The sequence below is a fragment of the Nilaparvata lugens genome, chromosome X (assembly GCF_014356525.2).
Source record: "Nilaparvata lugens isolate BPH chromosome X, ASM1435652v1, whole genome shotgun sequence".
Lineage (NCBI taxonomy): Eukaryota > Metazoa > Arthropoda > Insecta > Hemiptera > Delphacidae > Nilaparvata > Nilaparvata lugens.
In genome coordinates this window covers 34,538,052-34,563,337 of record NC_052518.1, presented here as the reverse complement: position 1 = coordinate 34,563,337, position 25,286 = coordinate 34,538,052, and the positions used below count along the sequence as shown (strand labels likewise).

General features: G+C 35.7%; 1 protein-coding gene across 2 annotated transcripts in view; it reads right to left on the bottom strand.

Annotated features, from left to right (window-relative positions):
• Positions 1 to 25,286, bottom strand: part of LOC111047826 (acyl-CoA-binding domain-containing protein 4) — a 41,401-nt gene that overhangs the window by 6,947 nt on the left and 9,168 nt on the right. For both annotated transcript variants that reach the window (XM_039443197.1, XM_039443196.1), the window contains 3 exons: positions 10,627 to 10,820; positions 8,432 to 8,594; positions 6,162 to 6,313 (listed from right to left, as the gene is read on the bottom strand). In XM_039443197.1, coding sequence (XP_039299131.1) covers positions 6,162 to 6,313; positions 8,432 to 8,594; positions 10,627 to 10,820 — 509 coding nt within the window. The remainder of the gene's footprint in view (positions 1 to 6,161; positions 6,314 to 8,431; positions 8,595 to 10,626; positions 10,821 to 25,286) is intronic.

The window sequence follows — 25,286 nt, the reverse complement described above, 5'->3', positions numbered from 1 at the left end:
CATCCTCTCCCGGTACAGCGGCCCGTTGGCTGCCGTCCCTTCCGTCCATCCTCCCAGGGCACAGCGGCCCGTTGGCTGCCGTCCCTCCCGTCCATCCTCCCAGGGCACAGCGGCCCGTTGGCTGCCGTCCCTTCCGTCCATCCTCCCAGGGCACAGCGGCCCGTTGGCTGCCGTCCCTTCCGTCCATCCTCCCAGGGCACAGCGGCCCGTTGGCTGCCGTCCATCCTTCTCTTCCTACTATACTGGAGCGGAACTGAGGCCGTAAGGCCAATACAAAATTACCTCGAAGTGGTGTCATCAGAGCAGAGAGCGACCTCCACACCGTCAGAAGCACCCGGAGGTGCTGTCTACGCCAGCTAAGCTACAGAGAAGAAAGAAGAAGAACTTCGACTTGCCTCCTTTCCCCGCCCACATTACGACTGAGCTAAGTCGTCCAGGAGCAGCACCTGGGTATCCATCACCCACCTCTGAAGGTACTCAGGGTGTACGTGATAACACAATGGAGGCGGAGCGGAGCGGGGCGTGGTCTGGCGTGGTAAGAGTGTTCATGATACACACAGGAAGCGTCTGAGCGTCAAGCTTCAAGGGCCTAGAAAATGGTGTTGGCTAAGTTTGCACGGACATTACTTTGTGAGAATAATTACTCAAAGTATTGGATATTAGCTTAGCCTGCTAGGTCAGAGTGGGTTGATGAAATTAACTTGAATCGTTAACTATTTGGTGAATATCACCATCTGTTTAATAAGTTAAGAAAGCACAAGTACCGATTTTTTGAGTAAATACGAATGTCAACTCAACCTTCGATTATTTTTTAACGAGAGTGGTGCCTGATTTGTAAAAAAAAGTCACTAATTGGAGGAATCCAATATCTGCTGAAGAAAGACTTGTAATAAAACCTTTTTTCGTTAGAAGTAAACTTCTAAACTACTCGATTCAAACCTCTGCATTAGTCTTATGGCAATGCAATTTCTATGTGTAAGAATTTTATCAATGATTTTTTTAAATTTTATAGAAATAGGAATGAAATGGATTAGGATAGCCTTACTTTTGATTTCAAAGTGCTATAGATAAATGTTCTCTTTTGAATAATCAAATAATACACATTACAGGGGAATTCGGACAAACATTAAATATACTGGTTTACTAGATGGTGGGAAAATGTAGTAGAACAAGTACATTATTATGTACAAGAGTAGACCAGACTGGCACTCGCACTGTGACGCTCCAAAAAACAAACCAGCTTGTTCCAAAGTTTGACACCACGCTACGCTCCGCGCGTAGACGCTTCCAGTGTGTTGCATCTTATTACTTAACATGATATTGTTCACGACGCTCCACAACGCCCTACTCCACCTTCAGTGTGTTTGTAACTAGTCCCAACAAAGCTGCTAAGTCAAAAATTGGGTCCTAAACATTAAGTTCCAAATCCCTTTGTCAATATTGATCTATTGATGCAAAGTGAAGATTTCAAGACAATAAAACTGCTGCAACGGTCTTGGGGAAATGCATAAAATAAATTATACAACAAATTAGAGAGAATTTAATGCTTTATAAGTTGATAAGCAGGGGTTTTCATCAATAATTAATATGGTATGAGGCCAAAAAGAGCAAAAAATTGGAGGCAAATGTGTTTTTTTTTAGAAAAAAGCGGATATCTCGAAAACTATGGAATATACAGAAAAACTTGTTTGATCAATATTGTAGGAAATTATGTAAGCTTTACTTAAGAATAAGATAATCATGTCCGTGAGATAAATAGTTTTCCTACAGTTACACGAAAAAGTGTTCATTCCCGCATCAATTATAGTACGCAAAATACCTTATTCCCACACCCAGTGCGGGAATGTAGATTTGAGTGCGGCAAACACTTTGTCGCACTCCAAATTTGCAACATAAAAACACAAAATAGTTAACACGCTTTATGACGGTAGAGTGGGGCAAAGTAAAAGAAATGTTGGTAAACCTGAATATGTTGCTGGCTGGAAATTTTTGTAAAACAGCTGATTATTAAAGCGAGATATTGAATAACAAACTGTTAGTCACGGGTGAACTATAACGTTTGTGAGGTTCTTGTAGATGAAGTATTATTACAATTGAATCTCATATAACTTTATAATATTCATTCTATTGTCATTTAGACTGAATTTGAAATAATTCTGTTGTTGAATGGTTGCAATATTTATTATCAGCATTAAAAATACTAAAGATTTGCACAAGCAAACATTTTATTTGGTATAGGACATGTTCACCGTCTATTACTGACTTTTCACATTCTATGGTAACTGTAGGAAAAATCTAATGTGCAATACGTGCGCAAAGTTTATTTGCTGCACTCAAGAAACCATACCGAGCCTACGGCTCGTGCGTAAACGTTTCTTTCGGTGCAGCAAAGTGGCACTTTGCGCACTAGTTGCACGAATAACCATTTAAAGTATACGTGAGAAACCAAAAAATAGTAACTAACAGTACCTTCGAACCACCCCCACCCTCTTAACACAGGGGGTAGGGGTGAGGACTTTTGATTTATGTTTACCTCCTTACTACCCTTAACAGAATTGCGGGATCAAAAATTGTTTTCTAAACTTTTCCCTCCACACCATTTTTGAGAACTCATTTTCTAACATGCTTTTCCAATGTTAATAAATCAAAAAATAATAGATTAATAAATAATTTATTACTTGGGTGTCTTCTGTAACACTAGGTAACCGATTCACAATAAAAATTTAAAATAGTTGACAAAACAGTAATTGTTTTGTATTTGAATACACTTATACAATTATTATTTTAGTATAACAGAATGGTATAAAGAGCTGTTTGGACCAGGAATGATCCTAAATGCAAATAAATGTAAAGTCATGCTGATTAGCAAAACATAAAATCCTGAGGAAATGAATGTTGTGAGTGGGGTCGAGCGATTAGGGCAAGTCAATAATTTTGAATTCTTGGGAACCGTCTTGAGCAGCAACGGAAAGATCGAACGGGAAACTCTTAATAGAGTAAGAAAAGCTAACACTATCTTCTAGCATTTGCTCAATACCCTGATAGGAAAGAAAGAGGTTGGCTTTGGGAGGGAAAATGCAGATCTTCAAAGCAGTATATGATGTATGCACCTAGATGTATGCAGCTGAGAGTTGGCCGCATAAGAGAGTCACTGGCTGAGAGTCACAACCACATCACACATCTAGAATCACAGCTAATGAGATGAAATACAGAATGCGGCATCATTATTTCCTTTTTTGAAATGCTTACTATTCAGTTAGTTGATGATATAGCGGAGTGCTAGTAGTCACATTTAAGAGGCGTAGTTTTAAAGTTTTGTTCTTGCATAGGTCAGTCGCCATTATGAGTTAGAACAGCGCGAAGCTTTCGCTCGCCATTAAGGCCTACTTTTCGAGTGGCTGTTTAGTGGTTGCAGCCGAGCACGCCTTTCGGAATCGGTTCAATTTAGCCCGTTAAGTCCGTGTTCCAGACACGATTTGAAGAACAACATACAGGTGGAAATTGCCAACATTACGCAAGCAATGCTTGAAACGGTGATATCAAATATTAAAAATAGGTACTCTAAGTGTGTCCACAGTGAGGAACGTCACCCCCATTATTACACTCTTCAAAACTACATGAAACAAAACTTTAAATATATAGAAATTTAATTCGATGATTCCTATGTTGAAATTGATTAAATGGAACTAAATGAATGATGAAATAATTTTGATGTTGGAATGACAAAATTGAACTTTTGATAAATATGAAAATACTGTTACAAGTGATAAACAAACTATACCAGTTGAAAACATCACAGGTGGCAATCATATGATTCGCCACATTACCCCCCGGGCAGACGATTTGGCCATCCGAAATTTTGAAGCTCACTTTTTTTTCTGGAACAGGGTGGGAATGCTGAGGTGAGTCGTCTTGAAGGATGTATGCTGGAGAACTCAGTGTCGAATGATAATTGGTTGAGTTGAATTGGTGGAAGTTGATTGTTGATTGGTTGAGTTTGTGGAGTTGATTGGTTGGGAAGCATAGACTAGAGGCTTGTGGTCTGTGCAGATAGTGAAGGGATGTTCTTCTAAGAGGTGGCGAAAATGCTGTACCGCTTCATAAACAGCAAGTAGCTTGCGATAGTATACTGGCCAGCAACTTTCTTTCAAAGATAATTTTTTTGAATAGAAAGCAAGAGGTTGCCATAGTATACTGGCCAGCAACTTTCTTTCAAAGATAATTTTTTTGAAAAGAAAGCAAGTTGCCATACGCCTTCAACCAGTTATAAGCATTCTCCAACTGAGTTTTTAGAACCAAATTTTTCATCCTTGAATGTTTACTCTTCTTTCACATTCCTGAATTACATAGTACTGTCATTTATCCATGCTTCATAAGGAAATATTGCTCTCTCCCAGTCCAGATGTTTGGCGATATTCAAAAAGTGTCATCTTTTTATTATGTTGCTCACTACATGATTCATTCTTTAGATGTGTAATTTCCATTTTTGTAGAAATTAAAACTTGAAAGTGTTCAATGAAAAAATTTCATCTTTTTATAGGTTAATAAAAGGTTTAAAAATACATTTTTTTAGAATTTTAAATTCTTGGCAAAAGTTATCCAATTGATGCTGTCATTTTGTGAACTATTCACGTTCAACAGAAATTTGTTCAAATCCATCGTGGTGAATAACTTGAGTAATTAGGTAATTTTTAGGTAACTTTTACTCACATGGAATACCTGTAAAAATGCTTGCTGTTGATCACGTCGGGGTAACCAATATAGGAATTTAATTTGATGATTCCTATGTTGAAATTGATTAAATGGAACTAAATGAATAATGAATTAATTTTAATGTTGGATTGACAAAATTGAACTTTTGATAAATATGAAAATAAAACTGTTACAAGTGATAAACAAACTATACCAGTTGAAAACATCACAGGTGGCAATCATATGATTCGCCACAAATATATACGTACATTTAGAAAATGAAATAAAACTTTTCTGACTCTTACAATGCGTTTTGCAAAAAGGAAATTATGTTGCCGTACTCTGTATTTAAGTTAATCAGTTGGTAAAACAAGATGGGATAGGGTGAGAAATGATTCAATGAGAGATGACCCAGCAGATTCCTTTAATAATTCAGTGGAGGAAAAGCAGCTAAAATGGAATGGGCATCTTATCAGAATGTCAGAAGATAGGAAAGCTAAGCAGATAATGGAGGCTATCTCTTGAGGAAAAAGAGGTAGAGCTCGTCCAAGGGGAACCTATCTTGATAATGTTATGGCAGCAGGTTTGAAGAGCAAAAATTTGAGTGAGATGAGATTGGCTGGCGACAGGAGAGAAAAAAGATGATGGTCCGAGCTACACTCGACGCTGTGTGGCACAAAGGGTTAGAGAAAGAAGAAGATACAATTCTGTAGAGTAATGTTTAAAAATAAAGTAAACAGTAAAAGTAAAGTTTGTTTATAAAGTTTCAACTTTATTATTAATTATTGTAGGTAATATTTCATTTTGGAAGTTACCATCCCACAAATGATCTTAACATGTGTTTGAAATGTTATAATTTAAAGTAACAAACTCACCAAAAATAAACATTCAGTCATCGAAATGGTCTCAAAGGATTATCTTGAGTGAAAAAGAAAGTTGTAGAAACGAAAATAAACAGAAGTTTATAAAGTAAGTTGGGAGAATCTTATTTCAAAATATAAGGTATCCTACATTTTTAATAAAATTACAAAATCCAATATGAATCTTATACTGGATTGGGTGAAGAGAAATGCTTATTTTAAATTATCTATCTTCATTATGTAGTTTTTTAGTTAAAGTCTTTTGTTATAAATCTTAAAATTATTTTTCCTAGCTTCCTATTGTTCTGTCTTTTTTCACTTATCGTTTGTAATGAATGGGATGTGACCTAGTTTTCCGCAGTTTATTTAGTTTAGTTGTTTATAATAAGCTATATTTTTATTTTGCAGGCCTATTTATCATAGTTGTTCGAGCTCATTGCCGGAGCACACAAGTTGTTTTTTCCGGTAGTGCCATATTGTAATTGATAATATTTTTCCTAATTTTCATGTAATTACTTTTCTAAGAAAAAAATTAAATTTTGAATGTCTTCAGGCTTGTGTCAATAAAATGATACATCTAATTAGCCTATAATACTTGTCACAGCTTACTTCATAAGTGTCAACAAAATATTCTTCTTCCTCGTCGGTGTCAGGTAGAGTGGGTGAGACAGAGTAGGAGCTAGCAGGACTCGTCTCAAGACTGGATGTGATGTGTTTGGTGGGCTTTGTTCCACTTCTTTGTGGTGATGCTTCTCGTGATGCTGTCAAAATTAGATTCATCATCAAAAAATCTCCAACAAACAGTATGAAATCAAGTTTCCCTCCACCTATTGTCTAAAGTACAGGGTTGGGCAGGGAGGTATGGATGATTTGAAATAACAGTTACACACTAATTTTTAAACGAAACTCGAAATTCATATTTTAGTGGGTACCTTGGATGATGCCACCATAAAAATTAAAGAGGAAAGAATTAAAACATTGATTATGTACGAAAAATAACATCTGTTTAAAATGTTGTCCGTTTTTGTCCATACACTCCTGTAGACGTTGTGAGAAGTTGTCCATACTCCTCTGAAGCATTGCACGTTGTACCGCTCGAATTTCTTGTTTTATTGTTTCACTCAGGGCTACAAGGGTTCGTGGTTTGTTTACACGTGCTTTTAGATGGTCCCATAAAACTAATTATTTGGCCCTTACTTTTTTTCGAGAAAACGGTCGAACCGTGACTGTCAATACGGATCGTAACCTAACGATGCTGCTTGAATTGTTTCTGCCACGACCTATCCCTGGACGCCTCATTTCTTTGAGTGGAGATGTGGAATGGCCTCCTCGATCACCGGACCTTTCACCTTGTGACTATTTTTCATGGGACTACCTAAAATCACGTGAATACATAAACGAACCCTTGAAGCCCTGAGTGAAACAATAAAACAAGAAATTCGAGCTGTACCACGTGCAATGCTTCAGAGGAATATGGACAACACAACGTCTACGGGAGTGTATGGACAAAAACGGACAACATTTTTAACAGATGTTATTTTTCGTACATAATCAAAGTTTTAATTTTTTCTTCTTTAATTTTTATAATGGCAACATCCAAGGTAAACAGTAAAAAATGAATTTTGAGTTTCGTTTAAAAAAGTGTGTGTTACTGTTCATATCATCCATATCTCCTTGCCCAACCTTGTACTTACGTTACTCCCTGAAACATAATAGTAAAGTGTCACTTTTTCGCTCTCGAGTCTAAAATACGGAAAACTCCAAAAAATACGGAAAATACGGAAACGGAAACCAAGGGAGTAAAAATAACTCCATTTAAATAACAGGGGAAGCATCTCTATTTTAAAAGTTTATATGGAAATAGCGTGGGACGTCGGAGCTCAGATGAGAAACAATATAGAGTTGTCATTGTAGCCAACTGATTTCAAGACCTCAACCAGAAATTTGATCAACTTGAGAAATAATTTATGTTTGTATGCTATTACATACTTAATATTAGTAGACTATAAACATTTATACATATCTTTATCTTTATTTTATACAGATATTTTATGTTATTCAAAATACAAGCCAACGAATATTTTTCATCAGCTAATCAATCTGGAACGCGAACTTTGGTCGGCCATCATTTTTTGAAGCTAATTGTTGATACAACTTTTGTCGACAGATATCGCTTTTCGCAGTGCCCAGTTGGCAGCTAAGCTCAGAGCTGTTTATTTTATAAGTTATGTTGTAAAAGATTGTCATCTGTCACGTAAGTTTTGGAAATTATTTTATTTGCAGTTTTTATAAAAATGTGGGTGGAGGAAAAATCTTGTGTACCGTACATCACGAGTGAAAAATGCTTTTTCTCCATCGGAGAAATTGTTACCCGAGGGCATCAAACTTCCCCTCTGGGAGAAAAAGCTGTATTTTTCACCCTAGATATACAAATAACTATTATCTCTAGTAGTCTGTACTGTGTATAATGCGAAAGCACCCAGTCAAAAGAACACTGGAATAGTATGATTCAGACAGTTCATATATTAAAATGCATTGTATCTTGTTTATTGAAAAGCATGGTTGCGAACATGGATTGAGCGTTCACTGGTGACAGTTCAAATATCCTACCACCACGTTTTTTTGCAATGATAATACTGTTTTTTGAATGATAATTTTATAATGCGTATTATATCATTAAAACATAAATGATTATTATTATTGGCCCATAATACTGATACAACATACTACATAAATTCAGTAATTTTGGGTTTGAATTGAAAATTTGAAGGATTCATCCATACCGCATTTCTTATTGATTGTCTGTAAGGTAGCGATTCTATTCTACTCTCTCATGTTCAACTGATTGTACTCAACAATTTCGGAATAAATAGAATTACCAAGAGGTGATCCACTTAATGGGGAGCCAGGTTGTGAGCGTACTCTCTCAATGACTGGTCCCATCACAAGTTCCAAATCTTCGGCCGGCACTGAGTCGTAGAACGAATCAAGGCTTGTCAGGAAGTTGGCTACATTATCCGTGTACGCCATCGTTTCAACAATCTGAAAATCACAAGTTATTACTCTAGACCTCTAATAAGATTTCAGTGGTCTGGTAGAGAAGCATACTTTTCAATAATGTGTTTGTGATTGGGTAAACCTACAGCGTCAAAAGCCACTTGAGCAAATTTGCCGCCATCGCCTTATGCAATATTCTATCTAGTAACAGAATAGAAGCAGTAAGTATTATTTTGTCAAAAATCCACGAGATAACACCAGCATTTATTTTCACTCATTTTACATTTTTCTTTCAAAAATACAGATAAAACCTGCAAAAATAAGGCCGTTAACCTTTGTATTGGCAGCAAGTAAATTGGCCCAAGATTGCCCCAATCTTGAGCCAAGAGGCCCCCTCAGTGGCTGTCATCATCTTTGCAAAAGTATTAAAAATTAAATACCTTTGAGAAAACAGGTTTGATTTGGTTTGAAGGTTTTTCTACATGAAATTTACGTAAATAATCCAATTTATTAAAATTTCACTTTTTGAACAGTACATGCAGGTGCTGCATGTGCATGTTTTTAATTTCAGAAGCATTTACTTAACCCCTTTCACAGCTTAAAATGTATTACCCTGATACCTGTAAATATTGTTGTAAGAGGGAAATTTGATACGAAATTAGATTATTGACTGCTTCGATTAAATTTCCAGTCAAGTAAACGCGATACATGACTAAGGAGGTGAAAAAACAAGCTTTCCTAACTGATTGAAAAAAACATGAGGAAATACGAAATGGTTCAGAAAGATCTGATAAATAAAGACGTATTTATCAATACTCAATCTTTTGAGTCTGCAATACTTTCGTATTCATAACTCAATAAAAATGGGGCAAATTAAATACCCAGACATAAAAACCCATAATTTACGTAAAATAGAAGCTGAAGAATGACTAAGCAGCTGAATGAGAAAAGTACTTATATATCACCGTTATTGTTATACAGAAATGTGAACTTTCATGACATCGTTTTTTGCATAGTTTCCACTGGCCATCGGATAAATTTCAGTGTATCAACTTATGCAATAATTGATAAACACACTAAAAAATGATCAGCTAACTGATGAAAAACTATCCGAAAATGTGTGTTCCAATGCACAATAACCTTTATTGTTTACAATAAGATGGAATAAATAATAATTGCGCAAGCCAATAGGCCTACTGTAGCACCGGGAATTTGATGGATTCAAAAAGAATTTGTGATAACATACAAGAAAACTGATGACATCAAATGACTTTGTTATCTAATGAACTCCATTGTTCAAAAGTACTTGTACATTTCAAAAACTGTGATAATATGATGGAGTCTTTTAGTAAAATAGCTCCAGAAATATTTATTGAAAAACACTTGCATTCTTTAAAAGGAAATTTACAACTCAATATTTTTTATATTTCCTTATTAAGGAAATATACAAGGTTCCATTGTGAGAAAGTAAATTCAAAACTTTTATTCGTGTTTACCAATTCAGAACAGCATCTTCCAGTTATAAACTGCTGTCATAGCATACAATTTTTTTCAAATAAGGAAATTTTCATTCGTTATAAGTAAGTTGAGACAGATTAATGGTTTGATAACATTTATAAGCAGATATTCAGATTTTTGAAGAATTATTTCTTACAGACATATGTATTTTCTAACAAATCACAACAAATAGTAAATTAATGTAAGATAATGAAAAATAGATAGATAGTATAATGTAATAGCTTGCATGGATTGGATAGAGAGAACCTTCGATTCCATAAAAAATGGTAGTGAATAACGCTTCAGATTCTCAGATCATAAAATCAACGATTCTAATGTACACTACTCTATTTACTTTACATGTGTGACAAAATAACCACTAGCAAATAATCACTTGTATGAAAGATAGGTTTTAGTAATGAAAAATGACAAGATGTAAGGGAGATGTAGGAATAGAAATGACAAGATAACAGTTTGTGATGAATTACAAACTGCTCATTTTCGTTTATAATTACCATTCGTTTAGAATGGGAGTTAATAATGAATACTGTTGGAAATGAAAATTGTATTGAATAATTACCTTGTTCAACTCTTCAACGTAACTGACCATAGCCTGCTCACGTGACATATTGCCCAATTTCGACCAAGCATCCCATTTCATTTTTTTTACAACTTCCCAGAAATTAGGCTTGGGAGATGTGTTGGGTCCTTCGGTTGCCTGCTTGTAATACGCATAGAACCTCAGCATGAGATCATGAGAAGGTTGGTACGATCCTGCAACAAACCCAAGTCACATGAATTTGAAATACATCATTTTTGGAAAATTATATTTCAACAGGCCTTGATAAAATAAAAAAAAAATGCCCGGTTACATATGCGTCTGGTCTAGGTTTCTAGGATGCAACTCCTTTCGACTTGTTCATTGGTTTCGTAGCATTAATAATTCCAATAAAAGACAACTGAAATCACTTTCACCACGGTTAAATCTAATAGACTTACGTGCAACCGAGAAGTAATGGATTTTATTTAATCCATTTAAATTTAACCCATTTGGGTGTGTGGCACCCACATTTCAGAAGAAACGTTCAAAGACAACTTGATCCCGAGATCCCAATCAGCAAGAAAGATGTAGCGCTGGTTTTCCGTTCAAGTTGTGTTATCTAGCTTCTCACTAAAAACCTCACCATTTCAAATACCACGAAAAAGAAAATGTAATGATCTTCCGTATTTTTTAACGAAGGAAAATGCATTTACATAAAGCAATTGAGAGGAGAATAAATTTAATATTTGTGTAAGCTATCTGCGTTCATGTTTTCTTGGAAAGCCACAAATTTTCTCACACACATACATACCTACTCTATGAAGATCTCCAAATAAAGATTGCTAATTACCTAGACTTCATTTGGTGCCAGATTGTTATTTCAAATTATATTTAAAAGAAATGATCAATTTATGAAGATATTGTCGATTCATGTTGATAGGTGTGTAAGCAATCACCACAGTAACTTCAGAAACGGTAAAACCGTTACAACAGGTAATTCAAAATTGAGAAAAGATCATTCTAGCGTCACCCAGTTGCTTAGTTGTAGTATTCAAACACACAGTAGTTCCAAGTCCAAAGTCAAAATAAAAAAAAAAATTGATATGATTTCGCTGTTCTACGTTTTATTCTTCTTACATTTTTTGTGAAAACCTTGAAATGCTTGCCACACAGCATTACATAACGCATTTGAAGTTTTTCCATCAGAATGAGGTCTTGAGTCCTTTCCAAGCCTTATATCTCTGAATAAGGTAATCTACTAATGCATGGTGAGAGGCGATGATACGTAATAGAGAGAACAAGTGAATGAAATTTCAAAGTCAATCCGAGCAATCTAACAACATTCAAGTCTTTATTTAAAAATTTCTTCTGAAACTTGATATTTCTAGACTTCAAGTTGTAAAAGATTTATCAATAACTATTAAGATACATTTCAGGTTCTTACACTATCACCAATCTGAAGAAAATGTTTTTTATTGATTTGAATGAACAATTTTTCAATGATTAATTATGATATTGTTTTGAAATTAATGATAATATTAGTCTACTAAAAAAAAATTATAAAATCAATATTCCATTTTTAATAGAAATATAGTTTGTAGAGACATATTGAAATTATAACCATGAATATGAAACAATATACTATTACAGTATTAAATACTGTATTTTATTGAACAATGTCTACATAAAATGCAGTTTTCAAATGAATGACTCAATTTCAAATAGATTATTTTATTTAAAAAACTTATTTTTATTTGTAAAAAACATCAATGAATCACATATTTAATTACTTAATTTTTTATAAAATGTATAATAAACGTTTAATATGTTCAGTGGCAGTGGATACCTTCCGACAAACTTTTGGAAGAATTCCCAAGTTGCTAGATGTCGTCGTTGTGAGTAGTCGATAAACATTATTTTTCTAATGGAAAACATGAAAATTATTTCGTGACTAGTTACAAGGATTTGTTGATGTTCAGTGCTTTGTCAAAAGTTAATAGAAAGTCAAAAGCTTAAAAAAAAATCTATTCGAAATTGGGTATTTCATTTTGAAACATTCTGTATTATTGGATCATGTTTGACTGCTTCACCACAACAAATGTTGATGTAGCGAGTGTTATAATATACAGCTGTTGTTCTTCGTATTTATGGCTACATTAAGAGGCCTTATTTCTCGTATTAGTAGTGTGGTATACTGCACATGAACGGAAGCTCTGCTCTGACCCTTCATCTAGGTCAAGTCAACTCAGTACGAGTGAAAACGATACTCATTGTAATGCTTGCTAGAGCTACTGCCAATACGAATTATTGTTAAGCTAGAAGCTACTGTACTTGAACAGAACACTCATTACAATCAAAACTCTAAACACTGTTTCTGAATTTGCAGAATGTGACATTTATTCAATTTTTTCGAATGAAACACAAGAAAAACGTTGGAATTAATCGAGTCGTGTCTACACTGAAAAACAAGGAAAAATCATTTAGGAAATTCCTTTTAAAGCCTTCAACCAAACTATAACTATTTATTATTTATGGTTCAAGATACTACTATATTCATTCATTTTGTAATAGATTTTTTAGACAAAATAATGATTGGTTTTTATGTTCCTTAAGAGTTTCTTAGTAGCTAATGTGAAATTCATGTAGTTTAGAAGTTTTTAAAAAGTGTGAAGTACCTGTTCTTTTAAGAAATCCATAACTGCAGGACCGCTTGATGACTAGAATAATCGCGGATCACACACGGTTTTGAACACTTTGACTCCATCTTTCTTTGACACTGGCGTACGCGTGCTGTTTCTTGTCGTCTCGATTTGACTGAGTGGTTCGTCTTCTCTACGATTCCATCGTAACTGCTATTGACATAGCTTAAGTTGTGATAGAAAGGGTGTTGGTTCTAATCTTATAGATAACGCGATAAACTGTTTTCAATAGTGTTATCTATACTGCTGACTGTAGTGAAGTAGATTCACCAGCTGTTTTTTGTTTACCTACTTATATATACTACATAACTACAGATCTTATTTATGTGTAACCATGACAACAAAGTGCGGCACTTTAAATTAATTTCATCTACTTGAAAGCTATATCTCGCTGTGATTTTCGCAAACTGACGTGGCTACAAGGCCTTTAATAGAAATTAGTAGAAATTAGTAATCAGCAACATGGTGAAGTGTAACAAATGTACAAAGGACATTGCACCGACAAAAGACGGGAGCAGCACGTGTGTGAGCTGCCAGGCACAATTTCATAACTCATGTGTCAGTGAATGTGTTACACGTGGTTCACAAAAATCTTGGAAATGTGTAAAGTGTTGCAGTGAGCAGACAGACACCATAGTTAAACCAACGATCGACTACGAGCGGGTTAATGAAATAATTGTGAAAGCGATTGCTGCCTTAAAAGAGGATATGAAGAACCAGTGGGACGTTAACAACAAGAAATTGGATAGCATACAGGAAGAGATGAGTAATATGAACAAAGACATTACTTGCCTTAAAACAAAAATGGACGAAATAGTTGAAAAAGCGACCAGTACAGAATACAAGGGTGCAGCAGCTAGCTGATGAAAATTGTAAATTGCATCAAGAATTAGCCGTTGCGAAGAGAGAAATTCACGATCTTCAAATACAAACTAGGAAAAACAACATAGTAATTTCTGGCATCCCAATTCAATCAAAAGGGACCAATGTATTTCCCATTATCATTAAGATAGCTGAACTCCTGAAACTTACATACTACCAAACAGACATCAACGCTGCCCATTGGCTCCCAGTCCGGGGGGGCGAGCCGAGATCTCAGTCAATTGTAGTTTCATTCGTGTCAAGACTGGTTAAAAATGAATGGCTCCTCGCAAGACGTCACAAAAGATTCCTGAAGGCGAGAGAAATCGACAACGATTTTCCAGACGTCCAAATTTATTTGAATGAACAACTCACGAAGGATACAAGTGTACTATTCAAAACGGCAAGGAGCATGATTAAGGAGAACAAGATGGCTTCCGTGTGGACAAACGATGGTCGTGTGATGGCCAAGAGAACTCCAACATCTCGTCCATTCAGAGTGAATTGTCTAAAGGACCTGGAGGAGAGGACTCCACCCGCAACCGCCTCCGAGGAAGACGCCGCCCCCATCCAGGCCGACGGGGCGCCGCTACGCCCCACTGCAACCAACGCCAACTCAACCGCCAGCCTGGTCAAGTGAAGTGAGTGCCGCATCAATAGGCAAGTGTCTCCAGCAAGGTAACAACATCAATTTCCTCAGTTCTTCATTAAAATTCCAAAAACACGAGTGTGTGATATAAGTGAAAATAATATTTTTATATGTATAATTATAAAAAGTAACACATTAGAACGATTGGTGAGAGTGTTTTAAAGATAGTCCATGCGGTGAAATAAACTGAATAAACTATACTAGCATTTAACCCAATAGATCGTGAAATTCAAGCTATTTACTAACAATAATATATATTTATGTAATAAAAATAATAATTATTATTTCATCCTGATTGCTGAGGTACTACAGTAATACATGGGGGGAGAATATATAGTGAAAACATATAACATTAGGGTGAAATGTTATTGCTTTCTTTGAGGTTTGATTGTTTCTTTTTCCTCTCTCTCCCTATGGATTCTTGTTTTCAATGATTATTTAGCATCATATGTATATATTTGTTTTATAATATGGATATCTTTATTTTAGGTGGAATTTTATTATTCTCTTTGATGCTTTTTAATCGTCATTTTTTCTCTAAGGATTCTTGTTTTTCAATTATTGTATCAATATCATATTTATTTTATATTTATATTGTATAAATGTCTTTATTTATGATCAATTTACTTTCTTTATAGCGAGCTCAATTCAATCCTTATCTAATTGGGTGCTAGTAAATCATTATTAAGGCTTATTACTCTCATCGTTTACTTTATCTAATAATTTTTCACACTTGTAACATGTAAGTTAAATGCAATACTTTCAAAAAATCTTTACACATTCCTAATTTTATCAGTTGTTGGCTGGCTGATGCGCTGATGAGATATGAAAAAAATAAAATTTGTATCATGGATGACGATAATTATCTAGAACGACCGATTATCGATTGTAAAGAGTTCGCTAATCTTGTTGATTACAATAACAGTTTTAATGGTGTTGGTGGTGATTGTTGTGGGTCGAATAGTTTCAGAGTGCTGCATCTGAATATTCGAAGCTATAATAAAAATTTTGACGAGTTGCTAATATTACTACAAGGTATAAAAATAAAGTATAATTGTATTATTCTCACAGAGGCATGGCTCAGAGATTGTAGTGATCTTGTGAGTCTAGAGGGTTTTAAGTTAATACGTAGCTATAATAGTATCAATCAGTGTGACGGTGTTGTTGTGTATTTAGACGAGACCTTATCAGCTACAAGCTGTCAGATGTCAATTGGTGAAGTCGCAACATGTCTGTCTCTATCTTTCGATTGGACCGGCATTCCATGCGAATTATTCTGTATCTATCGTAGCCCGTCTTCATCTTTGTTATCGTTTAACAACGGCCTTCAGGATCTACTGAGGTCCATGCCGTCTAATCTTTCTAGCCTAAGAATTTTTGTAGGTGATATAAACTGCGACATACTCAATCCCAATCCTCAAGAAGAGAGATACCTTGACATACTATATGAATTTGGGCTAGTAGCTTGTATAGATAAGATTACACGTCCCAACAGTAGCACCTGCATTGATCATTTTTTCATTTCACTTCCACACAGATGCGAGGCTCACTCATCAATAATACAAACAGAGATTACTGACCATTTCATAATATGCCTGGATATTAATTGTAACTCACCAAAAGTGAACAACCCAGTCACAAAAACTTTTCAAAAAATAAATTGGCCAAACATAACTAAATCATTAAAGGACGAAACCTGGCAAAGAGTGCTCGAAGCAACAGAGGTGAATGCTGCCACGGAAAATTTCAATGATATAATATTAGGAAACTTGAAACGAAATACATCAGAACACGTTTACAAAGCAAAATATTCTAAATTGAAACCTTGGATCACGGGTAGTCTATTGTCTTCAATGCGTCGCCGTGATAAGCTATGTAAAGAAGCTAGGAGAAATCCCCACAATTTACAAATTAACGAAAAATACAAGCGATACCGTAATACATTAAAATCAATTATTAAACGAGCAAAGTTTGATTATTATAAAACTAAAATAGATGATGCTCATGGGGACCCTAGGAAGTTTTGGAATGTAGTAAATGAGGTGGCAGGGCGCTCTGTGGGTAAATCCAAATTCCCGCTAGATGCATTTAAAGAGCACGGTGGCACTGCGCCTCCCACCCCTGAGGAGATAAATAAAATTAGTAATGATTTCAATGACTACTTTGCCTCCGTTGGTCGCCGACTTGCTGAGACTCTCAACCCCGCGGGACCGCTTGAGGTGGACGATGCCGACCACGCCGCTGACTCTCTGTTCTGGCTGCGGCCGGTCACACGGGTTGAGCTCACTGATGTGATAAGGTGCATCAAGGGCAACTCTGCATCAGGATCAGATAATATCCCCTCAAAATTAATAAAATTTAATATCGATGCTTTGATCACACCTTTGTTGCATATAGTTAACCTTAGTATTAATACAAATATTTTTCCAAATGCACTCAAGATTGCCAAAGTGATACCAATTTTTAAATCAGGACAAAATAACTTAATTTCTAACTATAGACCAATTTCTTTACTCTGCATTCTATCTAAAATACTTGAAAAATGTGTCAAAATACAACTTGCCGACTACCTCAAACAAGAAAAACTAATATCAGATTTACAGTTTGCTTTCAGACAAGATAGAAGCACATCTCATGCATTCTTTGAAATCACCAAATACATTGCCAAACAAATTGGGGGAGGAAGGCGTGTCCTGGTTACTTTTCTGGATCTAGCTAAAGCATTTGATTCCATAGATCGACAAAAGTTGATAAGGAAATTACAATACATTGGTGTTAGATCAACGGATTGGTTTATCAGCTACTTAGAAAACCGTTTGCAATACGTGACTATAAATGGAATTAACAGTGATAAAACTGAAATCGACTATGGAGTGGTGCAGGGAAGTACACTGGGGCCGCTTCTGTTCCTAATCTATATTAATAACCTGGAGAAAGTAGCAATTAGAGGAAAATTGTTCCTTTTTGCTGATGACACAGCGGTGGTGTCGTCCGGCTGCACGTGGGATGAGGCTTACGAGCGGGCGGAGGATGATATGATCAGGGTCAAGCGTTGGCTGGATCAGAACACCTTGACCCTGAATGTAGGAAAAACTAAACATCTACCCATATTTTTTAAACATGACAGTGATCCTGGTCCGCGACGCTTGGCTCTGCATTCCTGTGATGTACTGCAGTCGGTCGCCTGTGATTGCAGCGTAATTGAACGTGTTAATACCTACAAATATTTGGGGGTCACAATAGACCATAAATTATCATGGGCCCCGCACATTCAAACAGTAAGGCAAAAACTTAGAAAATTTATGTTCGCCTTTTCGCAGCTTGCAGGCGTGCTGGCTGTGGGGCATTGCAGGTCTGTTTACTTTTCCTATGTGCAGTCTTTGCTTCAATACGGTGTGTTGGCGTGGGGTGGAGTCTCGGCGGCGTTGTTGCGGCCTCTTGCTGTCACTCAGAGAACCCTAATAAAAATAATTTTAAATAAACCCATGCGATACCCTACAGAACAACTTTTTTCCGAATTCCATGTCCTTAATATCAGACAAATATACATAAAAACCCTCCTCTCCTTTACCAAATCCTACAAAGCAGCAATATTTACTGAATCACCACACAATTACCAAACTAGACATAGATTAAATTTCAGATATGGTACTCCTAGAGCCACTTTAGCTCCAGCAAATAACACCCCATTTCACATTGTGCACCTCCTCTACCGAAATTTGCCTACATCAATCCAGGAGGCTGAGGGGCGCAGTGTACCTGTTTACAAAAGAAAAATAGTCCAATGGCTATTCAACATTGGTAGGGATGCTTCGGAGGCCCTTGTCAATTCACCCTACACCTAGGTTTTGTCTTGGATATTTGTCTACAGATATTTTTCATTTTGTTATAAGCCATTAGTTTTTCCGTGTTTCGTTATTTTTTCTTTTTCTCTCTCTCTTCTTGCTTGTGTTTAGATTCTTTTTTTTTGATGCAGCGCTCTATTAACTCTTTCGACCTTATAGCACCAACCCATATCAGTAATAGATTTAACCTATTTTATTTTCTACATTTGAAGTTATTGTTTAATTAAAGTTCATTTTTTGTTTAGAAAAAAAGTAAAATTTAAAAGTTTTTCAAGAAATGATTTCGATTATCCTGTATTTATTAAGGCTTTTCTAGATAGGAATTCTTTCCCCACACACGGATTTATAGTCTAAGTGGGGAAATATATTTCCTGGAATTGTTTTGTATAACTATTATTGTTATTAGTTATTTTGTATAACTGATATGTATATGATTTTTTGAGGAAATAAATTGAATTGAATTGAATTGAATATATTGTTTCCTTTCCCTTTACCCTATCAGGAGCTTCCTTTTACCGCCTTGATAGCTCTCTCGGCACTTGTCAATTTTCCTTCCAGTTTTCCTTTCTCTCTGATACTTCACTTGCACGAACTTTATAGATCGGGCATCAAATAAAGTTTTGAATCACAGAATAAGAACTCCGCACAATTACTACTGTAATATATTATAAGTATGTTCCCAACAATAAATAGATCTTCAACACAAAGGGGTAACGATGCTATAGAGGTCAACGGGTTCAAATTCAGAAAACAACGTACAATGCTAGACGGAAGAGTTTCGTGGAGATGTCTAAACAATGGCTGTCCATATACTTTGAAAACAAACGCCCAGGTTCATACAGTTTTAGAAACAAGCGGGAAGCACGATCATCCAGCTCCTGATCTGGCCTCCGCAAGTACCGTGATCAATGACTCTTCTGTCAGACAATCAACTCCTCTGTGCACGGATAAGTTGCCATCCACTCCTGTCAGTTGTAAGGGTATTTATTCACCTCAACGAGCAATGTGCGATATGGGTGTCAACACACCAACAGCAAGAACAGTCTCAAACAATGAATCGCCTAGTTTGCGTGCAATAGAGCTTCTACAGCAGCGTGATGATATGATTGCGTATTCACAAGACTTAAAAATGCAAATTGAATCTCTTCAGAAACAAGTTGAAACACAGAGGGAACAGATCAAGTCAGTAACGCTGGAATTTGAGAGAGAGAATGGAGATGTTAAAAGTCAGCTAAGAGCAATGTCAGTGACAATTGAAACCTTGGAGGCTGACAACAATGCTCTGAGGAATGAGAACAGCTTGTTAAGAGATAGCTCTAATAAAAATAAGAGCTTGCGTTATAAATCCATGAATAATGGTAGCAAACAAACCAAGTCGAGTAATGGAATTAAACCAAGTCGAACAAGCATTTCAAATTCAAATGTCGATAGTGATGCTGTAGTTTCGAAAGAGTGTGAACCCAGTCCAGCCACTCCTAGTCTCACGGTTCACCACTACGCTGACAGCCAGGGTAGAGATGTCGGAAGACACTTCAAGAGGAAAAGCAACTTGAATTTCACTTCATTTGTGAAGCCGGGGGCCAGGTTTCTTGATGTCATGCCGGATGGATTGACGGATTTTGGCGGGAATGATGTGTTGGTGATTCAAGGGGGTACCAATGACGTCAGTAGAAATGAAGCCAAGGACGTTCTGATTGCTTTACGAAGGAGTCTGGTGGCTCTCTATGGAACCAACGTCGTCGTGATCTCGATTCCACATCGCTTCGATTTGGCGGACTGGTCTTGCGTCAACAAACTGATTAAAGAGACTAATATTGCTATTAAGAAAATATGTAATCTGTTTCCTAATTGTAAGTTTATTGATATGAGTCATTTGGGGAGGAGATTTCATACAACTCATGGCTTACATCTCAATAAGTTCGGTAAACAAATGATCAGTGATAGTATTATTGAGTGCGTGCAAAGTAATTTCATAAATACAAATTCATATTCTGCTATTCCACTACATAATTCTTTTTTAGTTTAAACTGCCTCGCATCGGAGAGGGCCCCATCTAATTCAGATTTTAATCAATTAGTCTTCTCCGATTGTAATTATCCGCATACCTCCCGTCTGACAGGGTCTGAAAGTTTTGAGATAAATAATACTGAAGCTTCTAAAAAACACAATACTTCTATATTGAATTTAGCAATGGATATTAATGTTCCTCTGGACAATTTGACACCTCACTCGCACCCAGCTACTAATGTATCTCAAAAGGCGAATGATAGAATCTCGATTTTACACCAGAATGTGCTACACTTGCCCTCACGCTTAGACTTGTTGAGAATTACCTTGGAGGAGCTAAAGCCTGAGATATTAGCTATCTCTGAGCATAAAATGACAGAGGCTGAAATAACTCGCTTGAATGTACCCCATTATCAGATAAGTTCTCAATTCTGTAGATCGAAAAATGTGGGGGGTGGAGTTATGATTCTGGTTCAAAATGAAATCTATTCAAATTGTAAGCCTGTGATCCTGCCGGCAATACAGTCGATCACTAGCGAGAAAGAGTTTGAGTGTTGCTTATCTCAATTTTCAATGAATAAGTTCTCGTTTGTGTTAGCATGCTTGTATCGAACGCCTCAACACTGTTTTTTAGAACCATTTTTTGAAAAACTTGAAATCTTGCTGGAAATTTTGTGCAATAAATACGAGAATGTTGTATTGGCTGGTGATATTAATATTAATGTCTTAGAGAAAAATAATGTGTATAATAAATTCATCAATGTTCTTAAAATGTACAACATGACTTATAAAGTAGATTTTGCGACCAGAATCACAGCTACATCTGAAACAGCTATTGATAATTTTATAACAAATATTAATAACAACAATTTAAGAGTTTCTGGAATTATCACTCACATATCTGACCATGATGCTCAGCTGTTTGAGATCATTCATATTAAGAATGCTATTCACCAAAAACCAATTCGTAAATTGTGCAGGAAATTTGACAGTGGTAACTTAAATGTATTTTTTATGGATCTGCTAAGATTGGATTGGATGGAGGTTTACCAGTCTCCAGTGATGCTAAAATATGATGTTTTTATCACAACTTTTTGTATCATTTCAATATAAATTTTCCAAAACTTTACATCACTGAGAAACAACCGAATAAAAGAAAATGGTCGAGCGTGGAGGTGGATAGGAAGAGAAATGAATTGTTAGAGATTGAAAAAATGTACAGACATACTAAAAGCGAAAACTTGAAAAATGAGATTAAATTTAGGAAGAGAGATCTTAATCATAGTATAGAGAGGTGTAGGCAGAGATCATTTGACAATAAAGTTTCTATTTCAAAAAATAAAAATAAATTAGCTTGGAACCTTATAAATTCAGAAGTTGGTAGAATCAAAGTAAATAACCATTCAAATATGTGTGTTGAAGACAATGGAAATCTTCTAAAAGATCCTACTAGCATTAGTAATTGTTTTAATGACTTTTTTGTGACAGCAGTAGATAAATTTGTAAGACCGAATATTCCTGATAGGCCAACACATCCAATCATCAAAACTGTGATTCCACTCTTAAATTCAAATTCAACTATATTTCTGAGTCAGACTTGATAAAAATAATAATGTCTTTCGAAAATAAACTTTCCTCAGGGCCGGACGACATCCCAATCACGGTTGTTAAAGCAGTCTTACCTGCAATTATCAAACCCCTGAGTCATTTGATAAACTCATCCTTAATATCTGGACACTTTCCAAATACTTTGAAGATAGCCCGGGTATTTCCTATATTTAAAAAGGGTAATGTCAAGGATCCAGCATGTTTTAGGCCAATATCGATTTTATCTGTTTTCTCAAAGATATTTGAGCGGGTAGTGTATATTCAATTGATGGAATACCTGGAAAAAAATAATTTAATAGATAAGGAGCAGCATGGCTTCCGATCGGGGAAATCCACGGTAACAGCCGGAGTGGATTTCATCGATTCTATCATCAGTGCTATAGACAGGGGAGATAAAACTATAGGTACGTTCTTAGATATGAGCCGCGCTTTCGACAGTGTGAGGCATGATATGTTGATAGACTCATTAAACACCCTGGGAGTGAACGGTAAGGAGCGTACTTGGTTCTCCTCCTATTTGAAAGATAGGCAGCAATTCGTAGAGATTGAACATATAGATGAAACTGAAACGCTGCGCTACAAAAACAAATATCGCTCCAACATTAGACATTTGAATTATGGTGTGCCTCAGGGGACAATATTGGGCCCGCTGTTATTTATCTGTTACATCAAGGGGTTGCCTAGAGTTTTCCAAGAGCAAGCTACTTTGTGTCTCTATGCAGATGACGCTAATGTCATCTTCTCAGGTAATACATTGCAAAGTGTAGAAGAGACATCCGCAACTGACCTTTCTCTTATGAATAAATTTCTCAATGACAGGAACCTTCTTCTAAATGGAGGGAAGTCAGTCGTAATTTCATTTTCGACGAATCAGAGAAAAAATGAAATTTGCCCAAATGTCCTTATTAATAATGAAATGTTGGAATTAGTAAACGGTACACGATTCCTGGGTTTAGAAATCGACAGTAATTTATCCTGGAATAGTCATGTTTGTCAGGTAGTCAAAAAAATCTCCCCTGGGCTGTATGCTTTAAGACAAATGTCAAATAAATGCAGTCTTCCAACCATGAAAACGCTTTATGATTCATTGTTACACTCCCATCTGGCCTATGGTTTATGCATCTACGGAGCCACGACCAAAATCAATCTTGATAGAATTCTCATTCAACAGAAAAAAGCACTCAGAATAATGATGAATCTAAAAAGAATGGACTCTGTAAAACTAGTTTTTTCGCAGCTTGGCATTTTTACAGTTTACGGACAATATTTATTTGATGTAATCATGTATGTTAGGAATTACCATGTAGAAGAGCTACGGAATGAGACTCATGGGTACAATACTAGATTTGGGAGGATAACGGAAAGACATAGGTTAGAATTTTTTAAGAAAAAGACGCACTACATGGGAAGAAAATACTTCACAATGCTGCCTTTAGAATTACAGGCAATAGAGAACATTAAAAAATTAAGTATAAAACTCAAGGAGTTTTTAATATCATTGTGTCTGTACTCCCTGCAGGAGTTTGCAGATAGCACTTTGCGTTTGTGATTGTGATGTGACTTACTCTTCTACTACATTTTATGTTTATGTTGTTTGTGTTTTGACGCTGTTCCTAATGTACCTGTACATGTTTATGAATAAAGATTTTTTCAATCAATTCAATCAATCAATCAATAGTTGCTAGTCTTTGTTAGTTGAACTTGTCCTAAACCATAGTCATGTTTACAAAGGTTCTAGATTTCGAAGTTATAAAGTTATGTTAATTTCCGAAGCTTTGATTAGGAAATAGTTAATGGCACTGGCAGAGAATTTCGTTTAATTATTGGGAATATAGATAATTCAGCTTCAGTCAATGGTGTATATTTTTCATACAATTATTCAATAGTTTTTTATTGTGTATTGTTTACCATTTTAATGGGATTTTTGTAATAGAAATCAAGTTAATAATTTATTGCTATTAGACCTTGAAGAATATCAACCTGAATAAAAATGATATCATGCTGAAAAACATCAATTGATAAAAAACATTGAAAACTCATAGATACAGTAGAAACACAAGTGATAAGAGACGAGATCACAATAGTATTTTTTGGTTTAATTTATAGCAACTGATGTGCTTGTTCGCTCAAGTTATCTATACTGAAACATGTGAGCTGAATGCAAGTGCAAGTTTTATCTAACGTGAACACTGGACAACAGCTAATGGAAACTTACCTCATTGAGTAAAGCAGTAAAGTGAGCTACCTAATTTTTATTTCTGCTAATTATTCTTAAATGTACATTCACACAATTATCCAAAATACACCGTAGACTTAGAAATCAGGACTAAAGGGAGTTAAATCATATAGAGATTGGAAATTTAGAAACATTAATATGGATTTTAAGAAATATTGTATAGTCGTATGTTTTTGTATTGGTGTCTGATAAAAGTTTGACTCTACATTTCTAACAGGAAAATATTATTATAAATCATATTCAAGTACAGATCTTGCATGAATTCTAGGGACCGAAAAAGATAAAATGACATTTATCGCAATCCATCCATAGATTGATTATATTATTTCAAGATCAATTCATATATAATGAAATTAGAGAAGGAAACCTGTCTGGTTTTGCAATCTCGCCTTGGCCTTGAAAAAGTGAAGGAGAGAGTAAAGTGAGTAAGAGATTCTGAATCTGGAGAGTGATACGTTGCCTTGAGAGTAGTTGAAAGGTGCAATTTGAATCATCATGAGTCGGAAAATTGAAGTAGTCATACATAAGGAATCGCGAGGAGACGCTTGATAGGTTTCAAATCAAGCAACAGTTGGGCTGAACTGTTTGATCAAACTTTTAAGGTGGTTTATTGAAATAAAAACAAATCGAAATGTCGAGCCAACATAGTGTTATAACTTCGACTTCGTCAGATAATTTATCATAAAATTTCATACTGTGAGCTGGTTAATCTAATCATATTTCCAAATAAACTATCAGTAAGAATATTGTGTGAAAAGCAAGATTTTTTGAAAGGTTCAACAAAATTTTATTCT